Source organism: Scomber scombrus, chromosome 1 (assembly GCF_963691925.1).
Source record: "Scomber scombrus chromosome 1, fScoSco1.1, whole genome shotgun sequence".
NCBI lineage: Eukaryota > Metazoa > Chordata > Actinopteri > Scombriformes > Scombridae > Scomber > Scomber scombrus.
The window spans coordinates 16,133,567-16,160,108 of record NC_084970.1 but is presented as its reverse complement, the minus strand read 5'-3'; the positions used below and the strand labels follow the sequence as shown (position 1 = coordinate 16,160,108).

General features: G+C 37.0%; 1 protein-coding gene across 1 annotated transcript; it reads left to right on the top strand.

The window, feature by feature from the left end:
- Positions 1–667: 667 nt before the first annotated feature.
- Positions 668–24,862, top strand: chs1 (chitin synthase 1). The gene is made up of 34 exons (XM_062428117.1): positions 668–714; positions 3,438–3,573; positions 5,326–5,511; positions 6,259–6,460; positions 7,413–7,573; positions 7,893–7,968; positions 8,501–8,619; positions 9,778–9,955; positions 10,280–10,376; positions 10,622–10,718; positions 11,430–11,551; positions 11,848–11,943; positions 12,129–12,293; positions 12,406–12,553; positions 13,025–13,090; positions 13,189–13,364; positions 13,580–13,638; positions 14,974–15,174; positions 15,299–15,467; positions 15,621–15,736; positions 15,925–16,104; positions 17,287–17,391; positions 17,503–17,620; positions 18,547–18,628; positions 18,717–18,973; positions 19,209–19,324; positions 19,503–19,584; positions 19,712–19,865; positions 20,112–20,216; positions 20,450–20,560; positions 21,179–21,316; positions 21,474–21,553; positions 22,117–22,183; positions 24,782–24,862. Exons 1-34 carry the CDS (start codon positions 668–670, stop codon positions 24,860–24,862), a joined length of 4,293 nt encoding a protein of 1,430 aa, XP_062284101.1.
- The last annotated feature ends 1,680 nt before the right edge of the window (positions 24,863–26,542 follow it).

Below are 26,542 nucleotides of genomic sequence, written 5' to 3'. Positions count from 1 at the left end.
TGGTTAACCATCAATCAAACCTGCATTCACTTCCTGGTCTACTTAGCTTTCAAATGATCATCAGGACACACACGCACACCTGAGAGAGCATAAGGTAGCGATAACAGGGACAAAGGACAAATACACTGCGAGACTGAAAGAGCCTAGGGCGCAGTTGTTTTCCCATTGGATTCCAACAGAAACTCAACATTAAAAAAGAAAGAAAAAAGAAATATAGAATTACCTTGTTTAATTTTACTTTTTGTGGAATATCTTTGCTGTGAATACAAGCTTTTTTCAATTTTCAGACCAACTTTAAAATGAGTTTGGAAGAGATTTTGTGAGTTGCAGCTGAACTGGACTTGGAAGACACAAGAAAAGATACAAAGCAGCGAGAGGAGGATCATTGAAGACTAGAAGAAAAATATCTTATCAGTAATAAGTAAGTATCAGTATAACATGGTAAAGTTTCTGTTTTCTTTCAAAATGATTTGATGAGATCAATGAGCCATTATTAAAGGAAATTCAGTTATTTGCTGTTTATCCACGTTCACTGTAATTATATAGTTTATTTTTGGTGATTTGTCAGAAAAAATAACTGACTTCAGCTCCATGTTTCAATATTTTTTGTCTCTGACGCAGACTCTACATTAGCCACCATAAAACAACAGCGGAGTAGACGAGCAAGATGGAGGAATTAAGAAACCGAGGAAAGAAAAGAGAGGGACGACACAGGTAAAAACTCATCTTCGCAATGTGCTGCTTCTTAAAGGTCATCACGTTTCATTTCTGCTTTGTTTAAAAAAGTCACCAATGCTAAAGAATCAAGACAGATATGTGACACGAGTTGAATTTAAATACATTGAGCCCACTGAGCTCAGCTGCCATAGTTTGATCTTAATTAACCTGTCTTCTTCTCTGGGGGATACTTTTATTCTTGGGACCCATGTTGTCTTTGAATTGGTAGATTTGTCACACAAAACTGTCTCTGTGCTGTGGACGCATGATCTCTTTCTGTAGAAAGATACCGTGGGAATATTTTTTTTAAAAACCCAATAATTTTCAGTCAGAAACAACCAGTGATTGATCTAGATGCTCCAATATAGCAATAGTTTTGTTTATATGTACTGTCATTCATCATTTGTGTACGGCAGTTATAGAAAAGAGGTAAAGGTTACAATTTACAATCTGACTAGTATTTGTACTTAACCACAACTTGCCGGAAGTGACAGAATTACACTATTTACTGACTTATTTAAGGTGGACATGGATTAATCTTTAACTAGCAAAGCTACAGAGGTGGATTTTGTCATGCCATGAAGTTTTGAAGTTGCATCTTATCGGTTGTACAAGTGAGACAGATTTAGAATGGAATAAATTCAAAACACCATTAAGCTTTGAAGGATACCACTATGTATTATATGCAACCGAAATTTAACCTCTTCATCATTGTTAGGAGGTTAATTATTAGCAGGGTAGATAGTGGTAATGGATATTAATATGAGATTGTTCGCCAAGTGATATATCATAAAGTATTGTATTACCAGGTTTCTATTTGGTATAATTTACAATTTGAAGAAACAGACAGTTAATTTCCCTTGTGTACTGCTGTGCTTCTCTTTATTGCCGGGGCTGATAACATCCCCACAGACACTGACTGCTGTTAGGGGAGTGCTGCTCCATTTAATGTATAAATTAATAATGTTAAATATGTACTGGAATTTTAATCACAACTTTTACCCTTGTGGTCAAAGTATCTGGTTGTTTCTAGGTTTAGAATATTTTTGATTTCATTTATTATATGCTATATGTTATATATGATGAGGTGAAAGTTTTATCAGAAAAAAAAAATTACATTTTCAACACAAAGTCTAAACTTCAGAAAAGAAAATTCCATGGAAAGTCTGAGAAAACCAGCAAATAGAAAATTATTTATCACTCATGCTTTTTGTCTAACATTACTTTAAGTTTTACGCAACTGTGATGAGTGATTAGAACCAATTTGTTATGTTCAAAGGCCAAGAGAAGAACAATAAACATTTTATACCAAAGAAATAGCATTAATACAGTCAGACTGGTATTATATGCTGATGTTTGTAGAAAAGCATCGCTGAAATACGAAAATTATCTTTACTCGGTTTTCTTGTAAAGGTTAAGGAATTTACAGCAGCTGACGAGTATAACAAATCTTATTGTAGAGCCAGGCAGACAAATGATAGCTGGAGAGAAAAATAAATAGCAACATCACTGGGATGCAGGGCATCTAGTAGACGTTACACAGTATGAAAAGCTTAATGGAAAAACTAGACACCAAACCCAAAGTGTCTAAAACTCTTCTCAAATCAACGGCCTTGCATGGTGAATTGTGTGGTGACTTCTGATTTAATTCAAGAAAAGAGTGTGTCACTATTCACACACACACACACCCCGTCCACCTGCACTTTGCTGTAGCAAAGATCACAAACTCTTATCAATTCAAGGTGGAGAAACCACACCTTGATGATTATTATGTGTTTTACAGTAAACAATCAGTAGTGAAGCAGCAGAGAGGCTAATAGACACTCATTAGTTTGGTTTAGAGGTGCTAAAAACATGGGTTATAGTCAGAAATATTGTGGAGGCTCAGTCAGATTAGATGGCTGATACAATATGTACCTGTAATGTCCGGGGTCAGCCATTCACCCTTCCCTCCATCCCAACAAACCCTTTCACCTCACAGCGATGCAAACTGACTCCAGTAAAGCAGACAGACGAAAGAAATCTAAAAATGTACAGAAAGAAAACAAGACGTGGATACTGAATACAGCAGGTTGGCTAAGACCTCTATCTAGACTCTGAGGAGGAATCTTATGTAAAGATTATTTGTTCTGTTTTTTATTGTGGACAGACTAATAAATTATTCATTTTATTGAACCTCCAGGATACATAAACAGCACCTGTCTCCACACAAATCATCAGCAATCATTGAATTATCATGATTACATAAGCTTAACAATCATTATGTGATCTCATTGGCATCCTCTTGACAGGCCAATGCGTTGGTTACGTTATGGTTTATGACTTTTCCCGTCAAACCAACCTCTTCCTCACTGCCGCACCTTTCCAGTTACTTTCCACCATATAAGTTAATAAAGCAAAAATAACACATTAAGACTTGAGACCTCTGGTCTTAGGTCAGTAAACTGGCACATTCATCAAACTACATGGCATATTGTATATTTCATATATATTCATTTAAATTCCATAATCAAAAAATTCACAGTCTAATGCCAGCTTGATTAAGTGAGTTGAGACTCACTCTGGCCAGAATACATAATTTTTTTCTTTTTTTTTTTGATTATTTAGCTGCCATTTTCATAGTCCATTATCATACTGCCATTCTAATTTTCCAGGCTGTGATAACTATGATGACAGTTGAAGTTAATCAATGTATGTGTGTTCATGTGTGTGTGTCTCAGAGATACATGGGATCCATTCCAGCTGAACCCGATAGGAGCTGAGAAGGAACAGAAGAGAACATGTTTCCAACTGGCCCAGTACCTGGTCGCTGTTATTGTGGGGTTAGCAGTCCTGACCAGTGCTGTTATTGCAAAGGTATGATTACCTTGCTAGCTGTCAATCTATCTGTCCATCAATCTTTTTACTAAGTAATTTATCTTTCTATTTATTAAATTATTAAATGTGAAGCCTCAAGCTAAAATCCCAGGGGTAATTTTTTATTCAGATTTGATGCTCACATGAAAAACACCACAGAAATTGCCTTTAATCATCTTTGATAAGTCAAACTACGGTCTTTTCTTTCACAGACAAAATTTGAATAACTGAAAAAATATGAAATAAATAATGATTTTGTCACAATTAGGTGCTCTTCTCAAGAAAGCCTTTTAAAAACATTATTTTAATTTTGGATGTCTCTGAAATTTGATTTATAATATGAAACATTTATTTTGCAATGGAATTTTGAATGAAAGTACTTTAAATTGTTTTGATTTGATCACTTGTCCATCAAACAGTATTGTTGGTACTGTGGCATCTTTTCTTGGGTTTTCTTTTAAGAGCATTTGACTTTCTGTAGGTGTTTTTTTCTGAATCTGTTCTGTCAGTGTCAACTGCTGCTTATGAAAGCTTCCCAATTCTTCCTCTGTTCACTCCACACAATGTTAAATAGATTAATGTAATGTTTCGTAATTGGTTTTGTTTTAAGGAGACTACAGGATTAGGCCTGTGGTATAAATGTTGCTGGCAGCAGTGTTTGAAGCTGTTCCTATGATTTGACAGATTAGAAATGGGGACATTTGTGATTGTCATAGCTTATTAAAAAACTCATTTTAAATAAACAAAACACTTAACTTTAATATGTGCTTTTGATTTTCAGTGATATACTTCCTACAGCATTTATCTGAGAGAAATATATAACTAATCCTTGGTGATAGGAAAACTGAATGCTATAGTGTATACTGAAAAAATTATGTTACAAAAGATTACATCAGTCAGTCCTAAACCACAAAACACAGTTATTTATATGAAAATGTTTTAGATTAGTATTTAATTGGCATTTTAAAGTTCTAAATTTGTTTTTTCCACAGTGATTGTAGTTCAAACATTTTCCATCAGAACTTTAACTTTACAAAAACAAGCGCGTCTTAGCTCTTTGTCCACAAGGCAACATGAAACTGCTGTTTATTGCAGGGCAGGGCTTATAATAGTTGATCCCTTTGTACCCAGTCCTCCCTTTGTTTTGCTTGTATCTCTATCTGTATCTCTCTTCTCTGTGTGTATTTTCTGTATTTCTCTTTGCAGATATCATTCAATGTTCTTGCAGTCTGTCTCTGCAGCATGTGCATTTGTTTGCATTAAATGTCTTTGTGCTTCTGCTTTTCCATCTGCAATTTCCTTCTTTGGTCTTGTCTTTCTCCATCCTTCCTGATGACATCACAGGACTGCTCTAAGTTATAAAAAAATGCATTCCCTAACTTTTACAGTCTCTGCTTTCCTATATAATCAAAGAAAACTGTTAACAGTTGAACCCAATAAACTTCCTTATTGGTGTGAAGGGGAAATGAGGCCCGTAATGCAATAGGGAATTCTTGAAGGTAATTTATAGTAGGTGCTGGAAGAAGGAAGGAATTTCCAGTAAATCACAATCTTTTTATATTTAAGTGGAAATAGTACTTATTACCAGACTTTACTCTAACTGGACTTAAACCAACTGATAAAGTCAAACATGTTCTTTTAAGGTCTATAAAATCTCAAACTGAAGAAAGAGGGAAACCCATATCTATTGTATGATGTGATCAACTTTAAGTATCTTTAAGTGTCTTTAACTTTTGGTCTCTGTCCAATCAGGGCTCTCTCTTGGTGCTATCGACATTGTCCAGTCCAGACTCCCTGCGCACCAACAAGGAAAGGCAGTTCTACATGCTGATGCTGGTGTTCTGCCTTGTCTGGCCCAACTTCCTGGTGTTTTTGAAATCACTGTGGAGGTGTGCCTTCAAGAGCTTTGTACAACCCAACATGAAGACCATGTCGTTTGTACGTTTCTCTCAAGCACACTCATTTATCATGTAACATGCTGTAATTACAACAATTCGGATAGTAGAAGTTATATCATATATACTGATTTCCAATATTACATAGTTAGATATTACAGCAATATTTGTTCTGACTTTTGTCATTTATTAACAATGACACTGCTCCTTAATGTTTATAAGCTGAAGAACAAAGTCAATTACTCTTTTTACTTACTTTTTAATACATATTGCAAAAGCATGTGCATTTTGCACATTTTGGCCATACTACGCTAATGAATCATATTTTAAACTTCACATTTATTACACAAATGTGCCATTTTGTGCATGTTTAGATTTCTGCTCCTTGTGGTTGTCATAATGTGAAACTGCACACAGGAAACAGCAGTGCCTCAATGTCACTACAGAACATTCAACAGATCCACATATCACAAGAAAAAGACAAGTCGTTCAATGTCCTCATTGTCAAGTCAATACTGGATAGAGGCGCATTAATAAAACTGAAGTAGTGTCAGTATATCATACTTTGATGATACCTGGTGTCAATCATTTTGGGTATAGCTGTGTTATTATATTATTCCATCACATTCATAAGAAAAAAACAGCCATCTGTATCGAAAAAATATTCAAGATTTAATCTAAATCTACAATTTTAACTGCTTTAACTTGATATTTTCATGGATCTGTACTCCACAGAAATATTCTAAGTGGTATGTGTGCATCATGGTGTCTGTGTTTTTTGCCTTTTCAGATCTGTGTCATCGAGTGTCTGGTGTCGCTTGGTACTTCAGTCCTGGTGCTCGTCGTTATGCCTCAGTTTGACGTATTGACTAATCTCTTCATCAGTGGAGGTGTCTGCATTATGTCTGCGATTCTGCAGATTGTATTCAGACTACAGAGAGAAACTTGGAAAATTGTGTTCCCAATCTGCTCCCTCATTCTCACAGTTGCTGGTAACTTTCTTTATATTTACTGTATCTGAAAGTATCTTATCTGTCTGCCTGTCCATCTCAGTCATTTCATGCCACTGGTATCACTTTAAACAAGGCACACTAAGCAGATTGATCAATTCTACCTTTACAAACTCACAATGGTGCTGTTGAGTGTTACATCCCTCTTTCGGTTTGTTGATATCCCGATATGAAAGGAAGAAAATCTGATTCTGACAGTTCTTTTATCGATGGACTGAAAAAATGACTGCTACATAAAATGTACCTTTGTAAGCTTCTGTTTGTTGAAGGTCATTTGTGTCAACACGTCGTTCCATGTCCTAAATTAGACCTAGGAGATGAATGAAGCAGACAGAGGAACAGAATAATGGTTTCCCTTTTCCTCCGACAGTACAAAAAATGTCATTCTGTTTCTCCGTTTCCTCCAGTTGATTAGAACACATTGCAGTTGTACTTTATGTCTTCAGGTTCTTACTGAACTGAAGTATCTCTCTAATTATCAGTCGAGGCAGCTCTTTCACTTTCTTTCTATTGTTGTGATTTTGCATACTTTACCTAGTTCAGTAAAGCTGCCATCCTAATTATGACAACTGTCTCAGATAAATGTTTTTAAGATTTACTAACTGTCTTGACTGTTAAAACTGACAAGTTCTGATTTGAGCACTCGAGCATAAAAATAAGCTGTAGGCTGCAAGCTCCACGTCTCATGGTGGAGAAAAACAAGAAAGTATGTCACTTGACATGCCAGCTACATAGGTGATCACCTACGTAACCAGTGTGTGTAAATAACTGAGCTGTTTTTTTTGACAACTAATTCTGACAACTAATTCAATATTGCATTTTGCAATTTGGAAGTAATTAGCTTTGCAATTGAACTCAATGGCATGATGGACAGAGAAACATACCTACTAACTACCTAACTGCTTAACTAACTGCTTTACTAACTACCTAACAGGTTACTGCCTCCTGGGAATTGACTACTATGTGCGTGTAAAATCACATGTGGAGAACCAGGGCTCTGAGAGCTTCATCTACATTGCAATTGGAATTTTCTCTTCACTACTCATCTCCCTCTGCTGGTGGGAAAATCCACTGCAAGCTACAAACCGCATGCCGGTATAGTGTTTTTCTATGTGTTCCTATTCTTCTACATTTCTACTGCACCAAACTGGAAAACCATTTCCCTATCAGCTCTATTCACCCCATTGTAGACTACAAGAAAATTACTTTTTTTTTCTTTTCTTTTTTTTTCAAGCTGAAATCTTCTACTGACCCTCTATTTCCCTTCATTTATTGTGAAGATGTGAAATCAATGAAAGGGAGGAAATCAAATAAAGAAGTTTTTGGGCCTGTATATGTGTAGTGTGCAAATACAACATATTGACTTGACATGATCAGTGAAACTCTTTTCTCAACTCTTTCTATCTAACTACAGGAAACATTGTCAGAGTTGGACGGTTTCAGGGACTTTGTATTTGTCATCAGCAGTATTCTCAGGATACTGGTGATAGGTAATTATCTGCCATCATTGTCTGGATCAACATTCAACACTGAAAAAACATGCTGACAACATTACACATTTGTTTGAAATGTCTTTTCAACATCCCCTGACAATATGTTTTGCCATGCTTAGAATGTAAAAATCATATTTCCCACATTCTCACTGGAAAAATCAACAGATTTCTGTAATGTCAAAGGTGAATATTAATTGCAGAGGATCCTATCGAGCTGTTCAGTTGTTGTTAACAAATTTGTAAAGCCCTGCTTTAGATATCAATTGTTTTCTATGCTGCACAATTCAACACTGCTCCATTTATTCTACTCTATACAGCAGCCTAATCTGCTTATATTTACTTGAAACCCAAAGTTTCGTACAATTTCAATAACACTTAATTTCATGTTAACGTGTGTTTTTTTATAGTATATTTATTGGACATTGTGTATATATTTTTCAATATTTCATGTTATTATACTGTGCATATTTATGTTTTACTTTATTAGATTGTCTCTTTTATATCAGTGATACATTGTTTGCTTTTGTAGGAGCGGTATACCTGTTGAACCATGCTCTTATTGAGAAATCAATCGAATGGTCAGACTTTAACCTACTGGACGGAGACTGGGAATTATTGCAAATAGGACTGGTGCTGTTTTTCTTACAGGTAGGTTAAAGGAAGATGGAAAACCTGATGAAAATAAGGCTGAATAAGCCTGCATTTAGTTTGTGGAGTTTACATTTGAATCAAAAAAGAAATATTTCTGGCAGATGGTGTGATGTTGTGACGTTTTTAAGCTGAGAGGGTAAAAATAACTCTTTGTTTAACTGTAGAAAGTTACATGACAACATGTAGTAAAAAGCAGTAATTAAAAACTACAAGAATCATTAGGGTGAACAGGAAGACATAGTTGTGTATCATCTGTATAAACATGAAAGAATGCAGTGCATTGTGCCTACTAAATGCATGACCAAAGGGCAGCATGTAAACAGCAAAAAAAATATGGTGTCAAACTGACCCTTGAGGTACACCACAAGCTGGTGTGGTAGACAAGTTCAAACGAAAAAATGCCTGTCAGAGAGTGACTAATAACATTTCAGCTTAAACTTGTGCAATATGTATTTTAAGGTAGTCCTGTTTAGAGGTGCAAAATATGGCAAGACTGAATTTACATTTATGTCTGAAGACGTCTGAGGAAAGCAGGGGTAATATTGTTGGTACTGTTTTATGGCACTCGGGGGGGGTTGAAATGCAATATACTTTTCATGTGACTTTACCTTTCTGTTTTTCCTCTATGCCCTCACTGAACATATATTATTCCTTCACTAATTTACTCTATAATACCTCACAGAAGGTTCAGACTAGACAACAGTAGCCAATTAAGCACTGTTTGTTTTTGTTTTTTCTAGTCACGTACATATAAAAGTTGTAAACCTACCACAAATCTCCTACACTGATTCTTTATAGCTCTAGGGTTTTATAAGAGTTATGATATTTTTGTTGAGCTAACAACTTTAGGCTACATTTTCTTACATTTCTCCTCATTTATCTCCTCATACAGTTTTCCTCTTGCAGGAAGAGTGCACAATTTCAGTTACAACTGTGTCTTCTCTTCAACCAATATTACAAATCAGAAGCATAGAACATTACATTGGCACTCCATTGCTTTCCAGACATGTGCAAATTGTGTCTTAAACAGTTCACTGTAAGATCCTATTTAGAGGCACATCATGCAAATCAGATATAGATGCAATAGTCTTAGTACTAGCCTGCGAAAAACAGAATTTTATATGACATTAATTTGCCCCTTGCCTCCTTTTTCAGGCATTGTGCTCAGCAGCCTGCCACTGGTTTGGAGTGGTGGCTTGTAAGATTCATGCAGTCAGGATGAGTTTTGCAGTGCCAGTATGTTGCACGGGACCTGCTGTGCTACTGTTGGGATTGATACTTTTCCTTACCCAGGCACAAAAATTGGATGGAGCAAAGCATGGGAGCATAATAGGTGTGTCTTCTTTTTTAACATTAACTGAATACTGAGGATAGTTTTTGTGTTGCTTAATATCATTTAAATTAACTTTTTTTTATCCAATTTAAATTATTTACTTGAGTTATGTATTTCCCAATGCGTCAATAAACAACCAAATAACATCTGAAACCTGAAAATGTTTCTACCTGTTCAGTCATGTGGTTAAATGTGTCATTGTGTATACTTTACTTTGGAAGGCAAATCTATTTATCTGTCAATTTTATATTGTTAACCTACTGTATGTGTGAAGAGTAAGAAGACTTTAAAACATCATAAAACATTTTTTTTTTTACCTTCTAGAGTTTTGTTCAAGCTTGACCCACCTGGGCAAAGTGAACACAACCCCTGTGGTACTATTAGAAATCACCAAGAGCATCTGCAAGACCTCACTTAACAGGTACATATTTGTGTGTCAATGTGTGTGCATGTGTTTGTATTGTATTTGTATTTCAGCAGCAGGTGTGCCACTTTTGATTCATACACTCTTAATGGTTTAGAAATATATTGAATGTGGGGCTGGTAAAATGTCTATATATGAAATATGCTTTCATTGGTATATAATGTTGTTTATACTAAGTTATGTATGTACAGTCATCTATATCTATTCATATTTTACTTATGTTGATGACTTTTGATTGACAGCCACTACTTGCAATGGCCTTTTTCCATGCTTGCACTCGAGGGAGTGTGTATGTGGGCAGGCTTCGTCACGTGTACTTACTACGTATGGAAGATCCAGGTATCAGTAAAAATGCATGCAGACACAAGCAGAGACACGAGCATACACGCACACACACAGACACCTCCATGCCCTCTATATACAAGCTTATTAAAGGAATGCGTCAACCCAAATACATTTCTAAAAGTTTCACAAATTTCTTCTGCCATGACTACATTGTAGGTGAATGTACAGGAATGTTTTTTGTGATGCTTAAAGCATTGAACAGTTTTTTAAAGGTCTGTGGGTTACACAAATTAACAGTGAAACTATGTTTGGAAAGAGATGTTTTCTAATGTTGTTTATCAAGTGTTTGAGCACTATAAACAAAACTCCACTCATCTTGATTGTAGTAGGATAGTAGCAGGATTGGTTGAAACCTCAAAACCTGAACAGAAAAAATAAAAGTATCTGTATGTCTGGATACGAATAAGGATAAGTGAGAAAATATATCATAAATTGTCATTTGGATGAACCGCCCTTTTAGAAGTCAGGTTCTGAGTTAGTTTCAAGCATCCATTCAATCTAAAACTACATCCTACTATAAGAGGGTCAACCTTAAAATGATATATGACATAATACATGGCACACATGTATTGTGACATTACCAGTAGACTTAAAATTTGATTTCTTCGATAACATTTTAGGTCTATTGGTAATGTCAAGGGCCTCTTAAACCAAGTTCAAAAAAAGACATACATCTAAGTGCCTCTTTGGTCCACCATCCCTCAGGTCCAGCGTATAGAGAGAACCTCTCAGCTCTTTGTTCGTCGTCTCTATGAATCTGCTTTCATTGACCTGTCTCTGCTGCTCAACACCAAGATGAAAGTGCCACGAGCCCGAAATCAAGACAGGTGAGAGCAGTTTATGAAGAGAGTTTCCCTGTTTATCTCATTTTTATTTTATTTTATTGTGGCCATATGTTAAAACATGTTGTGGATATTTACAAAACTGGAAAAACAGTGGGTGTATTTTGCCAAATAAGCTGTATGTTCACGTGTTTATTGCATGAAATTACTGCAACACATGTCTGCAACAGTTCCCCACCTAAATGACATAATCATTTCAAGTTTATTCCCTACATTTTTAGGAATGTGCATGTTTAAAGCATATGTTAACAACCTCATCTATTATCCACTCTTCGCTACAGCCATGACGACATACAGAAATGTGTGATCTATCTTTGTGCCACCATGTGGCATGAGACCTACGATGAAATGCTGAAGATTCTGACCTCCATGTTCAGGTTAGAGACCACTGTCATTGCATACTAAGTATCCCTGTATGAAACTCACAACATGGGTTTGATTTATTTTCATATCTCTTTATATTTACAGCTTAACAGCAGCTTAAAAGAAAAAAAGGCTATATCACTGCACATCACTGCTTTTGCTTTACAGTACTGTGACAGTGATTTGTTGCTTGTTTCAGGTTGGACCGCTATCGAGGCGATCCAAAGGAGGATCATAAGGACTGTTTTGACTTTGAGTGTCACATTTTTGTGGATGATGCTTTTATGACTGAAAAGGAAACAGGAAAAAGGCTGGTTAATTCTTACGTAAATGACTTAGTCCAGGTTGTCATAGAGGTTTATAGGTGAGACTATCTGTCAATCAATTTCTATATACATACTGTACATATAGTATAATTGTCTATACATCCATCAGTTTTTCTAACCAACCATTTCTCCATCCATCCATCTATTTAGGGTGTTTACCAACAAAGAACCTGATGATGTGTCGGTCATTGATGCCCCCTATGGTGGCAGGCTGATGTTTGTTATGCCGGAAGGCAACATGCTCTATGTTCACCTAAAAGATAAAGCTCTGATCAGGAACAAGAAAAGATGGTCTCAGGTATGAAGTAGTGGTGGTGTTTTTAGCATCTGCAATTTCCTGTGAATGTGTAAAACCAGAGGGTGTTGCTATACAAGATGCTATTCAGTGGAAAACAAGACTAGATTCTGCACGGCACTGCTGAAAAAAAGGTGTTTCTTTTCATGAAAAGGGGCAAATAGTGTACATAGTAATTATTCCAAATACACTCTATGGATATGTATCAAGAGTTCAGGCCTCAGTAAATGTATTGTTGGCATTTTATTGTAAGCATTAAAACTGGATTTAAGTATGTTGTAAATAAAAGGTCTCTTCAGATATATAATTGTACTGCAGTAGATCTGTTAGCACATATACTGCATGATCCACTATGAATTACAATGAATGATATTGTTTACATAATTATAGAATCTTTTCTATATGTATCATGTTCCTTTAAATAGATTTTCTTCACCGATTTTTACACCATTTTGGTATGTGACTGTCTTTTAGATAATGTATCTTTATTATCTGCTCGGCTGGAAGGGCTACATTGCCAAGAACCCTCAGAAGATCACAGTAAGACATTTCTGACATCTGTGTAAAATGTGTAGTATTTTGACTGTGTATATGTGTGTAACAAATTAAAACATGTACATCTGTCCTTTTTTGTCCAGCGCCAGAATAATCCATGCAGAGAAAGTCTGATCTCGATGTATGGTGAGATTTACATGTTGCCCCAACATGACAGTGACCAGAAGAGAAAATTCATCTCAGATGACCACACTTACATCCTGGCTCTTGACGGAGACACTGATTTCCAACCTAAAGCTGTGATTCTGCTTGTTGACAGGTTAGTTGTGAGTTAGGCAGATACATTTATCAACCAACAGATTTATTCTATAATCCTAATTTTTCAAATAATTCACTGATACTACAAGTGGACAGGAAATTATGTAGCTAGTTTGTTTGTCATTTAGCCAGTTAGGATAATTGTTTTTGATTGACTTTTGTTTTATATAAAACATGTTCAAAAATTGTAATTAAAACATGCACTGTGACTGACAGGTTGAGGATGTATGACAATGTAGGAGCAGCCTGTGGTAGAATTCATCCTACAGGAATGGGTAAGTAAACTTAAAGTACTTAAAGTGTTACATTATGCTGTACTCTGTGTTCATACACAGCACAGTTGCTCAGTGAAATTAGTTGGGGGCCTCTATTAGGGTTGCACGATAATATTGGCATGTCATCATGTCAAACAGTAGAGGCTGTAAAATGTAATATCGGCATCAGAGCAAAATGAACATTTTTTACCGATACCGATATGCCAATTCATCGCCAGGATAGTCAGGGTGAAACAGTCTGCAGAGGATCTTCTGTGTTCGGCTGCACAGATAGGAGACTGCTCAGCTGACAGGATGTACCACTCGGTTTGAAAAACACCCTCTTTTTTCGAAGGCAGAGATTAAATAACACCTATTAATACAGTCAGTTAATAAACACAGAGAAAACTCTACTGCTCGACCCAATTGGCAGGTTCACTGAAGGTTTAATGCTGACCTCCTGAACTCCAGTCTTCCTGAGTTCTTCCTTCATATATTGTGTTTCTTTGTCAAACTTAGTGCAATCTATGATTGCATGCGTAATAGTTTCCTCAGTCAGCTGGGGAAAAAATGCATATATCAGTATCAGCATCAGCAATCAACCAAAATGAAGCATATGAGATATCAGCAAAAAATCCAATATCAATATCAAGATACAGGCTTCCCAACACTGGTCATCTCTGTGTAGATTTTAACCTGTGAATGGGGTTAATGTAGCCTGGCTAACACCAGACCTCGTCTCAACCTCAAGTGAGATTGAGGTAGGGTCTGGCGAGGAGCCGTTCATTTCCTCGTATTTGAGGCGGGATCAACGAATGTCAATCAAATGCTTCTGTACGCTACTGGACAAACCTACAGCCAATCATATCAACGATAGACAATGACGTATTCAGAGCCTGTAGGGAGCAGCGCGAACACAGCCTTTTTATGAAGGAAAAATCATGTAGCGCAAGTTTTTGTTCTATTTTCAAAGTGAACTTGCCTTCCAATTTATTTAGCACACAATCTATTGCTGCTTCGAACGGTTGCTCCACCTCTGTGGCCTCAGTGCTGGATGTAAACAGAGTCACTCTATGGTCGTCATTGCCTTGAGCCCGCCTCCCTGTTCTGTGATTGGTTCCCTATCTCAGGCGAAAATGTTGTATTGGTGGCCATGCTAACTTTCTGAGCGAAGTACAATCTCGCTGGAATGACAGCATGGGTATACCCTGGCTAGGGTTAATGTGGGGTGGGGTTAATGGGGTCTGTATGTGAGTATGTGTATCTATTTTGCAGGAAGATCTGTCATTTCTCCCTTCTTATCTCTCCCCATTTATTTTTTTCTCCATCACTCTGTCCCTGCAACTCACCACTCAGGTCCCATGGTGTGGTACCAGAAGTTTGAGTATGCTGTGGGTCACTGGCTACAAAAGACAGCAGAACACGTGTTTGGCTCGGTGCTGTGCAGTCCAGGATGTTTCAGTCTGTTTAGAGGCTCGGCCTTGATGGATGATAATGTCATGAAAAGATACACCACAACTGCAACAAGAGCTTCCGAATATGTGCAATATGACCAAGGTTGGCACAAACTGACACATGCAAATGCACCAAGCATTCTTATCTCTTCTAGTTTAGTCCCTTAACCTTTCCTCTTAGTGAGTTCATATCTCTGAGTCCTATTGTGTCTTGCATACTTTTCTAGGGGAGGATCGTTGGCTATGTACTTTGCTACTGCAGCAAGGGTGGCGTGTTGAGTACAATGCTGCCTCAGATGCCTACACCAACTCACCACAGGAGTTCAAAGAGTTTTACAACCAGAGGAGACGATGGGGGCCCTCCACTCTGGCTAATACACTGGACCTTCTGCACAGGTTAGTGTTATTTATTAGCAGAGTTTCAATTTGTTTGTTTGTTTGGTTGATATAGAGTTTAAAAACATTAAAATTTGACATTTTATGATTTAGAGTCTAATTTTATTTTCAATCACAATGTCAACTCTTTTGTGGTTGTGATTTAAATTGCAGTGGTGCAGAAACTGTGAAGAGAAACTCCTCCATATCCAGGCTCTATATCTTCTACCAGATGTTTACTGTTGGTTCCTCTATCCTTGGGCCAGCGTCTGTGACTCTCATGATAGCAGGTACAGTACGTTCATATAATCTAGTGCTCTTCCAGCCCATTATTGCTGGAATGGCTGCAGGGAGGCCGATATATTTGTAAAATGTATCACTGGCCTTCAATGTCATTGTTTAATCTCCATCATTAACTTTGTCCACAACTGTCCAGTTTTATCTGTCCTGTATATATTCCGCTGTGTTTTCCTGCCAGGTGCTTTCCAGTTTGTCTTCAAAATGACCGGGACACTGTCCATCGTCGTTGCAAGCATTCCTCCTGTGTTCTACATCATCGTCTGTTTTATCGCCAAGGCAAATAATCAAATAACCATTGCTGCCATTATGAGTATTCTGTATGCATTCCTCATGACCGCATCCTTATTCTCTATCATCGGTGAGTAAAAACTCTCTGTGACGTAATTTTAGTGTATATATTAGGGGTGTGCATCTCTCCAATATAAGACGATCCGATACGTATCTAGATACATGAAGTACGATACAATTCAGGAACGATACATTTTAAAATGGGACAATTCGGTTCAATTCGATTCAGTATGATTTCGATACGATACGATACAATTCGATTCAGATATGTAATCTGATACAGTTCTTCAGTTACAGTTTAAAGTTGTTTGCTCAAATCAGAGAATGAGCTGCTAGGGTAGAAATGTAAAATAACAAAATTTAAAAAGACATCCCTTGTCTCATTTTGTAATGTCATAAGTGCTTGAGCCAGCACAAGAGAGTTAAGGCAAAATCTGTATTAAGCCTGACATTTCTAGTAAAACTTCAAAACCTGCAAATATCGTTTTAATTCTGGAAACAGACAGGTGACTATTTATTTTAATGCAGCTTTGCTCCTCTCTCACCACGGACTGATGTTCTGTAAATTGGAGCAGGGTGACAGCCAGAGGGGATTTCTTTAGATATAGATTTAGAAATACTTCTGATCAACACACTGAATCAGCACCCACCTCTGAACCCTTCTGCTTTTCTTTTTATTTCTACGTACAACGTACAACATTAATATCAATAATCAATTCTCTTAAATGCAGCTGTAGCGGGCAGCGCATGCTTGATACTGCCGTTTACAGGACGTTATAGTTCATAGTGTGGATGTTCACATCGTTATTATAGTTCATGCTATTTTACACTCCTTACATTTTGCAGCGGTTTTATCTAGTGTTCCGTTCTTCTTGTAAAATCCAAATCTCTTCCAAACTTTGGAAAGTCTTTCTCTTGCAAGCGAGGGCTATTTTAACGTTGCTGTGAAGAGTCTCGCGAGAGGTTTATGGGAGAGCCAGAAAGCGAGAGAGAGAGCTGCACAGGAGCAGACAGAGCTTTCAGCAGCTTCATCAAACCGATTCATAACATTGTAATCGGGCCATCGGCTGATTCATGCTACATTTAGACCGATCCAGGGGTCCGTGTACCGATGCACTCGCATCTTTTAAATCAAAACCGTTTTTTTTGTTACACCCCTAGTATATATACATATATACATACACAATCAATTTATGATTCAATAAATGTATCTTTAACATTCACACATCCACACACTACCTTCCTCTTTTAGGTGACATGGTGCTTCAGGGCACCTTCCTGACCCCCACTGGCGTGTTTTTGGTTTCTATGACAATCATGTACCTGGTGACAGCTTTATTACACCCAGAGGAGTTCGGTATGATCATAATAGATGATTATTAACATTTTTCACATTATGTTATAGTGTGTTATGTTATTTTGTTATAATTGATGTTATTTATTTTATTGTATTTATTTTCTCCTCCAGGGATGATTATCTATGGTCTGATGTATTTCATCTGTATCCCCAGTGGATACCTTCTGCTGACCATCTACTCACTGGTTAACATGCACATTGTGTCCTGGGGCACAAGGGAATCCAACAAGTACTGAACTGTTCATCATTATTAGTAGTGAAACCAATCGATTCATCTTTTAATTTCCCTGTATTTAACTTACAATGATAAACAAAAGAAACAGTAAATCCTCACATTTTAGAAACGAATCATCAATTAATCTTTAAAAAATATTTTTGTTGATTCTCTGTCTACTGGTTTCACCACTATCACTGTAGAACCAGCAAAGATAACTGTCATCAGAGCTTAAGAGTGCTAAAATAAAAATAACATTCAGAAGCGCAAAAGCATTAAAAATAGTAATAATCAATATCATGTTTAACTGGTAGTATTAGTGCCATTTGTGGTGGTGTTACTATAATCAATTCATTTTAAGTATTGACCCCAAGTATCAACATCCTAAAATTAAAACACACTAATAAAAATCTACTTATATGGCATATATAAGATAATACAGTACATATGGAATATGAATTAAAAACACACACAACATGTGAGTAAAGTGGAAAGTAAAGTAGAAATATAAATTGTTCATATCAAAAACTCAGTTACCATGACAATCATGCACTTAATTAAAGATAACATTTAAAAAGGCAAGAAAGAAAATATCTTCTGTCCAATATCTGAAATAAATAAGTTTTAAAAAGTTGCAGCAAACCAAATAAAAGCTGCAAAAAGGTGGGCTGAGGGTGTGAAGACTTTATGACAATAAATTATGTAAAGTTAAGCCAACCAATCCATCAATTTATCATTCGATCCATCCATCAATCAATTTTCTGATGCCTATTCAGCCCAGATCACAGTGGCAGCAGCCTATTGTTCTCCAATTATTCACTAATTAATAATTAATTTTCTTTTACTCCAATTTGCATCCCCAATAATCACTCAGCAGGTCTGCCTCTACTGTTTGTAAATGTTGTACCTCATGTCTGATTGTTGATCCTTCTGCCTTTCAGGGGAGACGGAGAGGTGAAGAAGAAACATAATACTCTGTGTGATAAGACCTGTCGACTCTGCTGCTGGGACATGAAGATCCAGGTACTGCTGAGAAAATGTTACTGACTTTCTTCCAGTGGAGATTTGTACTGATAGATGGATAAATTAAGTATATCCTGTTCATCTACAGATATCCCAGGAAACAGATAATCTGATGATTCAGCAAATCACAGGCCAGACTGCACAGCTAGGCCCTCCCGTTCCAATCACCAACGGAGAAATTACCGAACAGACAGCCTCAAAGCCAGAGCCACAAGTTAGACTCGACAACACCAAAGAAGAAGAAAAAGAAAAAGGAAAAAAAACTGAGGAGGAATCTAACAAAATCCCAACTGGTGAACAAAAAAAGAAAGAGGCACAAAATTCTGATGCTGGGTCCAGTGGCAGGTATTTATCCTTCTTCTCTTCTGTTTGACCTTTATCTATTTATCATTCATCACTAAATATTTCAGTTAAAAGGGCAGAAAGCTGGAGTTTGCATGTACTCCAACCTCCTCCCACAGACCAAAAACATGCAGGTTATGTTGGTGACTCTAAACTGCCAGGACACAAAACTTTACAGCGAAAATGTCAAATCCATTCATCTCAGCAGTTACAAGAATGTGTGTTTGTGTGTGGACAGTGCTGACTATGCTGAAAAACTGAGCATATCACTGAGTTCATCTGATGAAGAAAATTACGAAGACGATGATGACATGGTCATGAACGCGGATGAGACAGAGGAGGTTCCTATCAGTGGTGAGAAGCACCAACTGCTTATTTGCCCTGAATACTGTAACAGGAAATGCAGTGTGCAAAATGTATTATCATAATGTTGTTGAGTGAGCAAACTCTCTCTCTGTGTGTGTGTGTGTGTGTGTGTGTGTGTGTGTGTGTGTGTGTGTGTGTGTGTGTGTGTGTGTGTGTGTGTGTGTAGCCTGGGTTGAACCGGTGAAACAAGAGTTTTTGAAGAAGCTGACTTATGCCAACATGAAGAGAAACTTACAAGAACAAATACGGTATATCATTAACATATAAAGCATGTCACTGAAAACAAATGAATGAACTATTATAAGAAAGCTTACGTGTGTGTGAGTTAATAACTATTCGTGTTATCCTTTGCTCTTGTCCTTTTATTATCTTCAGATACGCGCTGCGCAACAAAGATGAGGACGATGTGTGTGAGGAGCTGGTCTTAATGCTAACAGACACTCTTAATGGAGAGCTCAGCGAAGTGGGGCCTGAAGATATCCTGGAAGAAAGCCGGCTGGAAGAATTAGAGGCTACTCTGACACAGCATGTATGACAGATAAGGAATTGATTTGGTTAAAAAAAGTAAATGTGTGTTGTTCTTAAATCAATATATAATAGATTTGGCAGCACTAGACCAGCTATTTAAGTTTTACCTCCTTAACATTGCTCATTTTTGATATATTTGCTTTTTTATCATTTTAACTTCCATTATAACATACGCAATATGAACAAAATGTTTCTGTTAATTATGTCACATCAGACTACTGAGTAATTGACTTTTTCTGTCTGCCAGGCTCGACGCATCCTTAAGACCAGTCATGTAGAGAAATTAGAGAAGAGAGTCAGAGTCGCCATCCAGAAAACACTAACTGCCCCGCAGGTGCAAAGGCTGGATGAGGTAAGATACAGGGGAAATGTGAAGGTTTTTACATTCTATGTTTTACTTTTAAACTATCGGATTAATACAACTATCACAAAAAAATCATTCTAACCAATTAGTTAATGATCAATTTTGTGATAAAAGAAAAAATCTAACATGCAAAATGGACTTGCTATCCTGAACAAGTGGTCCATTTACTGTGTTTGTGTGTGTGTGTGTGTGTGTGTGTGTGTGTGTGTGTGTGTGTGTAGGGTGAGCATGACTTCTGGACCAAGTTACTCGATCGCTACTTGAAACCTATTGTTGACACTAAAGCACATCTGGATGACGTCACAAGAGAGCTAAAGTCACTGCGCAACAAGGTTAGTTATCAGTTATCTGCATTTTTGTGTGTATGTGTGTGTTATCAATTTTGGCTCATATAAAGCGTGCATCTTCATAAGAATAAGAAATACTATAAGAAATACTTCATACAAAAAATACAGTAATTATTGTCCATTTTACAATTATATACATAGTATAGTAAAAAACAGTGTATAAGTCACACCGGTGTATAAGATATTTTGGGGGGTGTCATGCTGAAAAAAACGCTTTTCTATTTAAGACTAGTTTATTTGACTGCACCAGCAACTATTCATTTATAAACACATACGTTTATACTCTTGTGTATATGTATATGTTATTGACAGAAGTTACTTGTTGATGTACACCTGCAAACCTTGTGGACACAAAAAAAAAGAAAGAATGCGATGACGACAGTGTTTCCAAACTACTTAAACCGACAGTGTTTCCAAACTACTTAAACATGTTTTTTGTTTCTGTACAGATATACTGTACTTGTGATAAGCAAACATCATCCGATAATATCCACCCTCCAACTTATCACTCACTCTAAATAAATTAGAAATCAAGTCTATTTTGTAAAAAAAAGAAAATCAAAAAAATCAAAAACAGCATTCAGTTTTCCCTCCTCCCCACAGGCTGTCTTCCTCTATTTCATCATCAACGTGCTCTGGGTGGTAGCTACCTTCTTCCTGCAGGCCATTGGAAATGATGTCATCAGCATTAAGATCCCGAAACTGTATCCAAACGGTACTGCATCTGGAGACTACCTCAAGGTTGGGACAAACACATGAACAGACACTCCTAGACTACAGAGATGGAGATAGTTACATGAGGCCTTTGAAATCTATATGATACACTATAAATGTCTGTCAGTACTGTTATAACGCCTGCAACACATAATCCCCATATCTGTTACTGTTGTGTTGACAGGTGGAACCTCTCAGTCTGATGTTCCTGTTGTCTTTTGCTGTTCTTCTCGTCATCCAGTTCCTGGCCATGTTATATCACAGGTACAAACACACACACACAAACACCTGTGTATGTTACAAACTCACTTAACATTCGATTGTTTCCTTTTTTGCTGTGAAATGAGAAGTGTATTTGACAGCTTTACTGCTGAGTGACCACACACCCACAGATCCAGACTCATCTGTAGGTGTGTGTGCACATAATACACAGTATGTTGAGATACAGGCTGGTGAATACATGCTATATGTTTACGTATGGGTATGTTTTCAGTGTGGCTATCTGTATGTTTCTGTGTGGAACACATACAGCTGTGGAAACAATAAAGACTATATCTAACACACAGAATGACCTTAAAAAATCAAACAGGAAAATGTAATAACTTTCAGATACTGCAGGTTTGATTCAGTAGCAGGTACCAAATATTTTCCCCAGCTGTAAGCAGAAAAGTTTTGGTTAATAAATTCAAGTGTTATATAAGGATATGGAGAGTTATAATGATGTGTACTGAACATTGCTCTTGGAACTATTGTGCTATTCCTATTTCTTCATTGTCATATATCCACATTTCTACTCATATTTCATCTTTGTGCTGCTATGTTTGCAGGATCTACACTCTGATCCATGTGGTGTCCTATCGCAGTACAGAGAAGGACTACAAACCGAAAAATGAGGTAAGTAACAACACACACACACACACACACACACACACACACACACACACACACACACACACACACACACACACACACACACACACACACACACACCCATGAGACTGCAGGGAATTTGTTTTTTTTACTGTAATGGAAGTCCTTGTCAGGTATAAGACTCGCAGAGGCTTGATTATATGCAGGCACTATGCCACTTGGGCCATTCAACACAATATTTTTAAAGGAAGAGAACTACATTGCCAACAGACTTGTCATCATAAAAACAGAAAAAAGTAACAGCTTATTCATGCACCAATCTACCTTTTTACTAACAAATACTAAAACAAACAGGAAGCTGCTTCAGACACACAAACATAAAGACAACTTTCACATTAACATTTGAAAAATATCCATAATCAGGCCAACACTACTGGCACACAAATACTACACAACTTCTGGCAGGAATTACATATGCTGTATTCACAACAGAATATACTGTATAACAGCAAGATCACACACATATAGGCTACATATTCCCTGTCAAGTTTATTGTTTGAGATGATTAGGCTAACAACTTTAAAGTAAGGAAAGGATGAGGAAAAAGAAACAGCTGTCTGCCAGACAAACAACCACTAATCACCCACCATTAGTTGAAAACAAAAATTTAATTTGGGAATTTATAGTTTCTTCTAAGCCCAACCACACTCTTTGCATTGATTGAGAGTCTATGAGTGAAAAAACCCGACTATAGCCTACCTGATTATAATTTCACACAAATATTCAGGCAAACATGGCTCATTATAGTTTACCTATTACAATAAATATACCCATAGTAAAGTCAAATTAAGACAACCACGGCTGGCCGCCTGTCACCATAACAGCCACAGAGAAGGCAGACAGAGGAGGGTGTGTTTGATTCACTTACATGTATCACAGGTGGGTTAATGTCTGGCTTGTCTTTGAAAGTCCATTGTTAGGGGTAGCTCGGCCTCCCATCAGTTTCTCTCCTTAGCTCAGTCCATTTGTCGGTTTCGACATCATTAGCACCGCATGGACAACTTGCTAACTCTCCAGTTTGTTTCATTTCAATGACGTTTGTAGCTTTGTAAAGTTTAATTTACTGAGTAGTTAAGAGCTCTTTTAAACCCAGGCGGGGAGTTCTGGTCCTCTGAAATGATGCAAACGCGGAAGTAACTTAAAACTGCATTCTATCAAAAGGCCACAAGGGGGCGACCGTTTTGGTGTCAAAAGGACTTCCGTCTCTATACAAGTCAATGGAGAAATCACCAACTTCTCACTTGATTTCTAACCACAGTAAACGTTTTCAAAATGTCTTTATGGTCTCAATCGCTAGTTTAAAACCTTCTTCAATGCAGTATGATGATCATTTGTGACATTTTGGCCTACCTGATTTTATATTTGACGATAAAGCAGGGTAAGCATTAGGGCGTGGCTACGTCGTGATTGACAGGTTGATTGGTTCACAGGTTCAGGAGGGCGCTTCATGCTCCTCCTGATGGCCATATAAGTAGAATCCGTGTTTTTTTTAACCAGCATGCACCTGAAATTTTCAAGATGGCGCTGCCCAGATCCGAAACTATTCGCTTCCAAGCAGCACTCCACAAACCAATGGGTGACGTCACGGATGTTACGTCCATTTTATATACAGTCTATGTTTAAACCAGACTCTTAACTATTCACACAGTTTTCCACTCCAGTAGCGTGAAGTTGAACTTATCAAGAGATGCAAACGTTGCCGTTTAAAGTTACCTGCGCATTAACGTCAGAACAGGTTGATTGACATGTAATATATGTTGTACTCCAGAGGGCGCTGTTACACTCAGATAGACAGATAGATAGATAGATAGATAGATAGATAGATAGATAGATAGATAGATAGATAGATAGATAGATAGATAGATAGATAGATAGATAGATAGATGGTTCCTCAACAACCTTCATTTAAATATCTATACACTCTCCTATACTTTGTCTTCCTTATGTATAATGTGGTGGACAAAATAGGAACACCTTTCAATAGGCTATAATATATATAATACACCGCCACCACCCACTATGGCCTCAATAATAAAAGTAGCATTGTCATCTTTCTGACAATTCAACAAAAACTGAAAATGTATAAGCTTTGTGAAAGTATAATTTATAGCAGAGCTGTTGTATTAGATTGCATTAGCGCAGTGAATGTATTTTTTAAATAACCTAGGCATAGTTAAGATATTAACATAACATTTGTCCCTTCAGCCAAGTTATAGCTGTCTATAGGCCTATAACAAAGCTCAAATCTTCTTTCACTAAGCAGCTTGTCAAAAGGGTTTTGTTTTTGATTTCCGTCACCTAAATGTGTGCTGCTTAAAACTCTGTGCAGCAAAGATGGCCAGAGAACAATTAACACATAGACATATACGCACTGTCACTCTATTAACAATGTTGGGAAAGTGTGTTTATCCTCTTCAATGCAGCTCATGAGATCATTCTCTCTCTCTCTCTCTCTCTCTCTCTCTCTCTCTCTCTCTCTCTCTCTCTCTCTCTCTCTCTCTCTCTCTCTCTCTCTCTGTGTGTGTGTGTGTGTGTGTGTGTGTACCCCTTTCTATTGTCTAGGTTGACCCTGATGATGGTAATGGCTTAACTATTGGGAACACCGACGCCAACGAACTTTACATCACCATGGAAGACCTGTAATCTGTAAGAACCAGCTACAACCAGTGAAACGTAACAGCAAGTGTGCATTGACATCACCAGTGGCAACCAACCGGCAGATCTTTTACCCCCTCAGGGCTATTTCATCCACTAAGGACTTTGCAAATGGCCATCAAATCATTCTTTTTCTAAATTGCTATACATTTTAATGATGGTGGCCTGTCAGTCTTTGCAGACAGACCATGTCTTAATCTAGAGTTCACAGGAAAACAATAAGTCTTAAGTTACGTTTTGCCTAAATTCCGTTTTGCCTACCAACCAGTGAGGAATGGGTGTTATCTTCCTGAGGAGGCCAAATGGCCCAAGGGAAATCACATGTAATAGATCTAAGAAGCTTATGTTTGACAATTCAAAAATGATTAATTATTAAGATGTGATCGCAGGTAGGAGTGATTATATTGTGTTGTGTTGTAGGACGTTGAGATAAACATGTACATGTAACTGACTGGACATGAACATCACAGTCTAGCCCTCAGCCCATGACTAGACAGAAGCAGTAGCAGTAGCAGCAGATAGAAAAACTGTTCTTGGTTTCAAGTACCAAACCTTTTTACTCCATTCTGGCAAGAGGACAAACAAAATAAATTAAAAACTCAATCATTGTATGCAGTGTTGCCTTGAAGAAGATATGATTCACATAATTGTCAGTAAGTTTATAGAAAAATCAGTGTAATTAGTAACTGTTCTTGAGTGTGTGTCTGTGTCACAATCAGTTGTTTCTTCAAAAATCACAATACGCTGGCTCTAGACTATTTTCATTTGTTGAAGAAAAATGTATATCTCTAGCTCTACGTTGATAATTTCTTGAATGTGTTGCTCCCAGGAATCTACACAGCCCGTCCTTCCAGTGAATTCAAATGCAACATTTGCACATTAAATATTGAGTAATATCTTTAACATTGTATTGTTAAACTTTATGTATTTTAATACTAAATATGTTGTCTTGTAATTCACAATGTTGACAAATATATGCTTTATGTGTGTAATCATGTTTATTCAAATATTGCACTTTACAATTGTGGAGAACTTTTTCTTGTAAAGATGAAGGCTGCCTGGAAAACTAATACAATTATTGTTTATTATACACTTATTTCAATTTTTGTGCCTTGTAAAAAAGAAAAAAAGGCCTACATATTATGTAATAAAGGTGTATATGTATAAAAGCGGCAGCAACAGTATGCACTACACATTAATTCTTTTTGTGTAACTAGCTGATTTTTCTGGTCTTGACTTAATCACTGGTTGTAACACAACCACAATCAATCTAAAATGTCAAACGAGATGTTCGTAAAGATTTAACTTTTATTTACTTTGACTTAGTTTTAGTGGCCAGTTGGCTCTAACAGTCACTAACGAGTACTGACAGGTCAATAAATGAGATGTAGCAAACCTGCATTGTATTGAACACTGATATTAAGTTTTTTGTTCAGTGATTTAATGTTATTCACTACACATATGGTGTACTCTTTGTGCTCCTAAAATTACAATGTAAAACTCAGTGGATTACATCTTTTCGTTCATTCAGATTCACATCTGTTCATTCATTTATGATTGCCTCTCGTTAGAGGTCAGCTAAAGCTAAACAATGAGCATTAAACTGATGCAGTAAGATTATAATCCAAACCTCTTTGTACATGTAAGTGTAATTAAACACCCCTCTCA